The sequence below is a fragment of the Octodon degus genome, unplaced genomic scaffold (assembly GCF_000260255.1).
Source record: "Octodon degus isolate 3935 unplaced genomic scaffold, OctDeg1.0 scaffold00114, whole genome shotgun sequence".
NCBI classification, from domain to species: Eukaryota; Metazoa; Chordata; class Mammalia; order Rodentia; family Octodontidae; genus Octodon; species Octodon degus.
The window spans coordinates 6,589,966-6,599,372 of record NW_004524690.1 but is presented as its reverse complement, the minus strand read 5'-3'; the positions used below and the strand labels follow the sequence as shown (position 1 = coordinate 6,599,372).

Sequence of the window (9,407 nt, the reverse complement as noted above, 5' to 3'; positions counted from 1 at the left end):
AATTGTAAAAATAATAAATATTTATTGAGCATTTGCGCTGTGCCAGGCGCTGTGCCAAGGTGGCCCAGTTAATTCTCCATTAATCCCCACCCCCAGCCCCAGAGGGGCTGTTACAATCATTATCCCTATTTTATAGCGAGGCAACTAAAACTTAAGGCAGTTAGGTAAGTTGGCCGAAGTCACAAAGCAAGTTAGATTATTAATGCGCTCAAAACTGCTAAGCAACTCAGCGCACTGACGCGCTTGCGTTATAGTGGAAAGCCCGGCGGCTGTGGTTTGTCTGCCTTCAGCGTGCACTGAAGCGCACTGCTGAGCTCCAAGCCGATAAGCAGGAGGACAGGTGTGACTTTAAGATGGTGGTGGAAGCTGTAACCCGAGGCTTCCTCCTCCGCGCCTGCCGCCCTGGGCCCGTCCGGGTAACTGCACCCCGCCGGCGCGCACTCCCGCCCGGCTGGGCTGCGCTGGGCGCCTCTGCTTCCAAAGTTGGAGCGCTCGGTGGTGGGAGGGACGCGAGCGCCGGCCGTGACGTCACTCGCCCGGGGATAAAGCTCGCCGCACCCCCGCCGGGACGCTGTCCCGGACCTAGCTCGCGGACTCCCTCGGGACCCCCGCGGTGCGAAAGCCGCCCCTCGCTGCGCCCCTCTGCCCCGGAGCCAAGGCGCCCCACCTAGGGCAGGAAGGCAGGATGCCCCAGAACGTGGTCCTCCCGGGCCCTGCTCCCTGGGGCTTCAGACTCTCGGGGGGCATAGACTTCAACCAGCCTTTGGTCATCACTAGGGTAGGTGCTTTCCTTTCTTTGCTTCGAGCCGGGGACTCTGGCTTCCGGAGAGGCGCGATGGGAGCTGAGCAGTGGCCGGGCACCCGGGAAGGGCGGGCAGGACCTTGCGCTGGGGGGTCCCTGTTACTCCAGGGACAACAGCGATTTGACAAGATAAGGTGTGGAAGATGCTGAGCAGTTTATAGATTTAACAAAGTCAACCCAAAAAGTGCATCCGCTTGCTCCCCAGCGATGCTCCGAAGAGCGGAGCGTTGTTCTTCTGTAGAGAAAACTTCAGCAAGGGCGCTGTTCGCAGGGCACAACCCTAGTTGGCCAAGTTGGAACTGCTGGTATCAGCCCAGACAGGGAAAGTATTACTAATGTGTGTTTCTGGGTTTCCAGGCATTTAAGATAAACATTTTCCAAAGCTGGGAACTTGGCTTCGGAATCATTACCTATAACTCAAAGTACAAAGAAAACGTGCCGGAGAGTTTAGTGTTCTTGACAAAGCAACCACTTAGCCTAATCACTCTGAAAACAATACTCTGATACTAAAGCCAAACTTTTCCTTACTCAGTGTTCTCTAAAGAGAGAGAGAGAGAGAGAGAGAGAGAGAGAGAGAGAGAGAGAGAGAGAACTGTAAAAATAAAAGTTCAGTGTTTCTCTCCTGCCAGTAAATTTTGAAGTTAATTCTACAGTTTTATTCAGTCTGGTTGATATTTTTTCTAACACAAGTATATTCCTTAATAGAAAATTATTATTTCAGTTACCACACAGAATATTTTAAACCTAATTGAAAGGCACTAATTTTCAGAATATTATACTTCGATTTTCCAAATGTTATTCTTTTCCTTTTTCTTCTGCTTATTTTATGTATTTTCTTTTGTAAATGCATACTTCATGATCCCATCACTTGTAGGTTTTGATCAAGATAGTACATTTTAAGCGCCGTTGCATTTAGGAGAGTTGAGAACAAACGACGTTCCAAAATATCTTGAAGGTGTATCATGCAGACGCATACCACAGAGCATTTGAAGCTTTGTTTTACATTTTTCAAAAACATATAAACATATCTGATGTGTATTTTCACATAAAACATGAAATATTAACATAGCTCCAAAAATGTTCCTAAGAAAATTAAGCAGAAAAGGCTTTCATGACCTGGACCAATCAATTTCTTTTTCAGATTTTTCCAAAGAAAACAGTTTCCATTATCACTTCAAAGAAATATGTTGTTTATAGAGTGTAGTTTTCATTTGTCTATATTAAATGAAATAAGCTTTAAATCCTAATAAAGAATAAATCATATTTAGATTAAATCCTAAAGAAATAATTTTGTCCCAAAAACCTTTCAAGAAACTTACAAAAGAAATATTTTTGCACTTCCTGTGTAACATGTTGGTATAATTAATCATACATTTGAAATTTTGGGTTGTTGATGTTATAACCAATGTTTACTTTGAAGCAATACTGCATCCTTAGTTGAGCTACAGAAATTATTGCTAAATCTATCTGGTATAATGACAATTATTTCAAAGGCAAATTCCATCTTGAATTTCTAATTCATATCTAATTTGTCACTAATTTGGACATTTGATTCAATAGTAGTAAGTAAACAAATATGATTATTTCATGTGAGTATGCCTATTGAGTTATTGTAACTCCAGAAGAGCCACTAAAACATACCTGATTTGTATGCTACGTGTTCCTAAAGTCAGGTACATCACAGATGCTTGATGAATAAATGCATATATATTCACTTGAATTATTATGCCTTAGTGAATAACTAAGAATATTAAGAATATGTCCATTGAAACTATAAGAGTACTGAAAATAATCTAGAAGAAGATCAAAAGGAATCACTCCAACATAACTAGTATTGCCATTAGAAGAATTACCATACTTAAAAATTTTATATTATCCTCAAGTGTCTAATAGGTTTTAAGTGTGTAGTTATACTCTATTGTTTACCCTGCATTCTTCTAAGTCCTTCACATTCACTAGCTCACTGAAATCTCACAGTCCTGTGAGAATGCCCTTTGGCAAATGAGGAAAATTGGGGGCAGGATGCACAGCAGCCTGTGCATTAATTTTTGTCCATTGTCTTTAGTCAAGATTTCATAACTGCACACTTAGACATTTATTTCCTCTCTCCAAATCACCCTGCATGTTCCTAGCATCCATCTTTGAAATGGGCAGTTTTCCATGTCTGTCATTCTTAAAAACCCTTTGTTGACATCACCAGATTGCGACGAATAAAATCTGTGGCCTTCAGCGTAGCATTCATGGCTTTTTGTCATCTACCCCAAGTTGGCCTCCCAACCTCATTTCTGCTTTATCCCTTCCTTCTGCCTCCCTTTCCTCTCACTGTATAGGTGAGTAGTTGTGCCATACTCGGTGCCACTCACACGTGTCCTAACATGTCTTTGCTCCTGAGCTAGAGATCACTTTCCCCAGGATTCGTTACCTATCCTGCCCCTGTTGTCCTCCATGCTTGTGGAAATCCATTCAGCTACTATTCTCCAAATCTTCCTCTAGTAAGAGTATGTTCATCTATGTCATTACCAAAACTTTTGACCTGTCACCTCTCTTATTTATCATGCCTTGTGGTACATATGCTAAAGTATCTCTGTGCCACACTAGGCTGCATGCTACCTGAAGGTAGGAATTGTCAATTTCGGGGCCCACTAGGACAGTGTAAAATAATGCAGACATAATGGGAATGATTGACTAAATTCCTCATTTTTTTGCATAACTTTATTTTCATAAATAAATACAAAGGTTTGCTCTCAAAAAAATGCCACAATAAAGATAAATGATACTGGTTGGTTTGGTTGTTTCAGGTAAGTTCTTAAGCACTCAAAGAATCAAAAATCAATGTGTATACTAAACGTCACAAAGTGTTCCCATGAAATGTTATTTCCTCAGGTCAATTATGTCAGCTTTGTCCTGATACAAGCTGTCCTTCCTGCTTTCCTACACAAATGCAGACTACAGCAGGTCCCCAACCAGTGATGGTGCTACTTTGCAATGATACGAAAGCAGCACACACTCAGTACAAACCATGGGCTACAACATGCAGCATGAGATGCCTGTGGGCCAGTGGTGTGCATGCCACTGTCTGGCTGCTAGGTACCAGCAGTTAGCCACAGTTTCCAGTCAGCTGTGGGCTCGTGAGAGTAAACGCCCAGACTCTGTACCTCTATAAACTATAACGTTTCATAGGCCAGGTGTATTAAATGCATTTCAACTTACAGAGTCTTGAACATTGTAAAGAAGTAGAAGTTTATGCAGACACAATCTCATTGTAAGTCAACTCCTTGTGACAGTGCAACTCCAATCAAAGTTTGTGGGAAGGTACAAATGTAAATCTCTCCATCAACTGAAAGTGAAGCTTACAAAATTAAAATAGAAGGTCTCTGTGCATAATTAAGGCAAAAAGTGTCTGTCCCACAATTTTTCACAAACCAATTAGCCAGCCAGGTGAAACTTTGAATCATTTAAAAACACATACCCATCAAAAGCAAGGTAAATCAAACTGCAGACACTAGAGGTTCTTAGCCTATAAGTATGCTATATTTTGTGTGTGAAATATTTTATGTTTCAGATGTTCAGTTTAGTGGAGGGAGTAGTTGTTTCAATACCATATAAATTGTCCAGAGAACTTTATGGAGTAATATTTAATGTTTATGTCCCTAAGTGAGCTTTTGATTTCTTGTGAGAAGATTCTAAGACCTCTCTCTGTCTGTTTCTCTCCTCTCCTTCCCTCATTTTTGAACTATACAAAGAGTAGATCTATTCCTACAGGCAATTTTTAGATTATTTGCTGTCACAAAGTTCCAATATTGAATATAGCACAGTCGTCTTTTGTGTGCATGACTTTCAATGATTGTAGATATCCCATGCCAGTGAATCTTTTCTTCCTTCTTTCCTCCTCCTCCTCTTTATTCTTCCCTTTTTCCTATTTAGAGCATACTGAGGGTCAAGATCATTATAAGTACAAATGCCAAACGTTCTTAGGTACCAACATGGAAAGTATAATTCTAGTTGGTTTCAACATAGAAAACTATAGTGCTGAATATAAATCATGCTTGAAATTTGAGCTTTTAGAAAAGAATGTTTACATTTGAATGCAGTCCTTTACCGGCTAAAACAAATGTCATATAAATGTTGATGTGATTGAAAACTTATATGTCAGTGTGCAAGTAAAGATTGTATACAAGGATGCATCGATTTATATATTTGAAACACTCATCCATCCACCAAAGATCTATGATATGCAAAATAGCCTGTACGTGAAAGGCTCTGTGGGGGTACTACTACGACTAGCTGGATTTCTACCTGAGAAGGTCATCAGTCAGTATCACAGAAAAGACATGGATATTAACTGCCACACTGCAATCTATACAGCTTCTGCCTGCAAAGCATGGCCCTAAAGATTGGAGGCTGAAAGAGCAAGCATCTTCCAGAGGGACACCCTGGGCTAGTGGAGGAATACCAGGTGGGAATCTTAGCTTTTCACTGGATGTGTGACCTAGGAAGTTTCTTATACTTAATTCTGAGCATCAGTTTTCTCATCTTAAAGTAGAGATAACTATTGTACAACACAGTCTTAGAATTAAGAGAGAGAATAGTACTTCTCTTAAGAGGTAATAGGTTAATAATATACAATAACCATAAAATAATAGTTCTCAGGCCATTCTACACAGGAGAATCACTCAGATAATTTTTGGAAATACCTAAGCCAGGGTGCATGCATACTGTACTGCAATGAATATGGGAGATAGCTCTAGAAATTGCAATAGTGATTAGGTACTGAGTAGTTGTAGATTCCAGGTGAATCATGTGGGGTTCATTGGGTAGACAATGGAGAGTAAATCAACAGTGGGGTTTCTCTGATTTAGATCCATGCCCCCAGCGAGTGCTTGGCTTGCTCATAATTTCAATCATTTTATTTATATATGTATTTACTTACTTTGAAAATGATATTTTGCTATTTTACCCAGGCTGGCCTTTAGCCTAAGTGATACTACTGTCTCAGCATCCCAAGTAAATGGAATTACAAGTATATACTACTGTAGCCGGCTCCTTTTTGGGGTCTTTTTGAGATAGGGTCTCACTATGCAGTGCAGGCTGGCCTTGAACTCACAGTGCTCCTCCTGCCTCAGTCTCCCAAGTATTGGGATTACAGATGTAGGCCATCATGCCCAGTTTCTGGCTCCACTTTTATTCTTAACCTCAGAATCACATCAAAGGCATGTCTTGGACTTCCTGTCTTACTTGTACTGTACATAAGATATTGTATAGGCTTTATCTATGTTTTAAATTAGTTCTTCCAGAAATGGACCCAAGTAATAAGTTAATGTGAAAAATAAAAATCATCTGAGACATCTGTGAAGACAAATTCCCTGGCTTCTCTCCTGGAGATTTTGATTTCTGGGTCCAGACATCTGGAGTAGAACTGGAATCTTTATGTTAAGTGAGGACCCCAGGTGATTCATATAATCAGACAAGTTTGAAAACATGGTGCTCTGTGATTGATTACAGTGCCATTTCCAATTATCTCTCTAGTGCTTCAATATTTAAGACCCTAATGAACATGAATAATAATTCATTGGAAAACTCTATGCTTCTGCCATCTCTCTGCTCTTAAGTTTGGGAAAACACAGTAATAATAAACTGTGAGTAATAGTGTGACTATTATAATGTAACAAAGTAACAATATAAAGAAATTCTGGGGAAAAGATAGTTTCGTTTAAACAAATGTTTTTAATTACTAAAACAAGACAGTCATTTTCTGAGTAGCCCAGCTGAACTTAAAAAGTAGGAAGAAATAGAGGCATTTTTTTTTTATCTTTCTCATTTCTCTTTGTATGTAGTCTTTATTTCAAGCCTAAGCTCAAAGTCAGAAATGGGTTCTGGCCATTATTGTCAACTAACTTCCCAAATGAACTTGCGTAACACTGGTGACAGCTGTGCAACTGTTGTAGCCAGAGTTTTCAAGGGAATAGATTTAATATAGGACATGTAACCTATAGGATTATTTTCTAAAAATCACTCAAAAACTCTAATGCAAAAGAGTGTGGGAGATTTATCCACATGCTAGAGACTCTAAGAATCCAGCAATGTCCTGCACAAGTCCAGCTGAAGATTTAGAGCCTTAACAGTGTCCACCATGAGTCCAGATGGAGGTCTAGAGCCCATGATAACGTCTCATGCAAGTCTGCATCAAGGATTTGTACTGGGAAGATGCAGGGGTCAGTGGTGGCAATGAGAAGGTCTGTGCCAGACCTATGAAGGATCTATGCCAGCGGACTGAGGAGTCTGCACTGGAACCAGGAAGTGACTCTCAAGTTAAGGACCAGAGCTCCCCTGAAAGGAACTGCAGCCATCCTCAGTGACAGTTAGATCCTGAGTTCCTACAACAGTGACAGTTGACCTCATATCAGGAAAAGCAGCATGACAACTTCTCCAGAGAATCAAAAGCATGCCATCTTCCCTTCCAGTTCTCCTCTTATGCTGGTGGCAACAATCCTCGGGTGGGCTTTACACACCCAGTGCCAGGCCCAGTCAGTTCAACTGGTTATTACAAGTTGACCATTAGTTAATTCACCACCACAAGTGTGCTCAGCTTTCCAGGAAGCCTCAGGTTGCTATCCTCCTCTGAAAATAGTGTTTGCCATCCTGCCTATTGTAGAGAGCTGTGGGTGCAAAACCATGGGAGAAAGCTGTGCAAGTTATCATTTTTCATCAATATGACACTAACTTTATTATTTATAGCATTAATAGATTTTAGTGATATTCAACATATAATATATTTAACTTATTGAATTTTCTCTTCATATGTAAACTCAATATCTATTACTTGGATATTCAATATCAAAGTCCTAATATCTTGCTTAAAATGTATAAACCCATACACCTAATATTACCTCCTAACCAAAGTTTGAAAGAATAAATTTAAGCTTTTCTAAATCAGGAATGAGTGTTATATGCCTTAAGTCCAGTTAAGAGTATTAGTAAAGCTAAGAGAAGCATTGAAAGCAAACGTATTAAGCCATATTTTCTTGTGATCTCACTCAAAAAAAAAAAAAATCAGATATTTTCAAAGGTTTAAAATTAGAATGTACTAGTTTTCAATATACCATATTTAGAGAAAAGTTAAAGGTTGTTATTGTATCACTAAAAGCTACCTTGAAGATGGAAACTTCTATTCTTGTAGTAGTTTTACATCTGGGGGAATTTTTATATGGAAAACAGCTATGAAAGGCCTCCCAAAGGCTAAAATGTAATAATTCCCACTTGTCTTCACCTAACTTCCATCAGCTGTTCCCATCAGAAAATCATCATGATCACTACAGTGACATGAACTCAGAAACAAAAACAGTATAATAATCATTTTAGTGAGACTGGAGATCTGAGACACGTGAGAATTTATTATTTCAGCAATTTTATTTATTTAAATGAATTTTGACCTCTCTACCAACCACAATGTTAAATCAAATAGCTAGAATAAGCAAATAGAGGGAAAAAGAATTAATGACCGATCCTCAAGAAAAGCATTAAGAGCAATCTAGTTTTCTGGATCAGTTTGAGATTTAAATCAAGCCCTCTATGTTATTCTTCTCTAACTCCAATAACGGGTTGTTGCAATCCTTCTGTATAGAGGGACTCGCTCTGTTTGCTGAGCAGTGCTTTAAGTGGCTTTTTCATTTATTCTTCATCACTTTTTAGTTCTCAACATAAGTGTATATACTGTAAAGCATTAGAAATACAGATGCTCCTTGACTTAAATAGGGTTACTTCCCAATAAACCCATTATAAGTTGAAAATGCATTTAGTGTTTCCAACTCAGCATCATAGCCTAACAAGCAACACAGAGTACTGTAGAGTATCAGTTGTTGACCTTCGTGATCATCTGACTGTCTCTCACTGGAGCTGCCCTGCATCATGAGAGAGAATTGTTCCACTATGACTAGGCCAGAAAAAAATCCAAATTCAACATACAGTTTTAACTGAATGTATGTCAATTTTGAAACAAGATAAGCTTGAAACAATCTTAAGTCAAACTATCATAAGCCAGGTACCCTCCGTATACCTATGATGCGTGTCTCAAAGAGCTTTCAGTCTGATTGGGAAAATGAATGATACACAATTCAATAAACATAAAATTATAAACAATTTCATGAAGATATTGAGTAGTATATAAATATAAAGAGTAATGATGGAGGGAAAGAACAGCAGAGCAATTTCAGATGTTCAGGGAGGTCTCTATGAAAATGCGGTATTGAAACCCGGACCTATAAGATGAAAAGGAGCTACTCAGTAAACAGTGGGAGAAGTGTTTCTGGAAGAAATGACGTTGTGGGAAGCTCCAAAAAGGATGCAGGGTTGGCCTACCTGAGGGGCTGAAAGGAGAGGAGGGCGGTAGCACCATGGATAAAAAGGAGCAGAAATGGTATAAAATAATATTATGGAGCAGGCAGGAAAAGTCTCATGTGAGACCTACACACAAATAGTTGGGATTTGCCCAGAAAAGTTAAGAGTAGAAATAGTGCTCAAAGGAATCATTGCCTTTTAGTATATATTCAAAGTAGTAATGCTCCATATTTCCTTTTTTTTATTTTATTTTTATTTATTTATTTATTTA

General features: G+C 39.2%; 1 protein-coding gene across 3 annotated transcripts in view; it reads left to right on the top strand.

Moving 5' to 3' along the window:
* Nucleotides 1-573: 573 nt before the first annotated feature.
* Nucleotides 574-9,407, top strand: part of Pdlim3 (PDZ and LIM domain 3) — a 33,464-nt gene continuing 24,630 nt past the window's right edge. For 2 of the 3 annotated variants that reach the window (XM_023699611.1, XM_023699609.1), the window contains exon 1: nucleotides 577-778. In XM_023699611.1, coding sequence (XP_023555379.1) covers nucleotides 686-778 — 93 coding nt within the window. In that variant the 5' untranslated portion in view covers nucleotides 577-685. Of the gene's footprint in view, nucleotides 779-9,407 lie in introns of all 3 variants that reach the window. The other variant, XM_023699610.1, reaches the window with a different exon arrangement.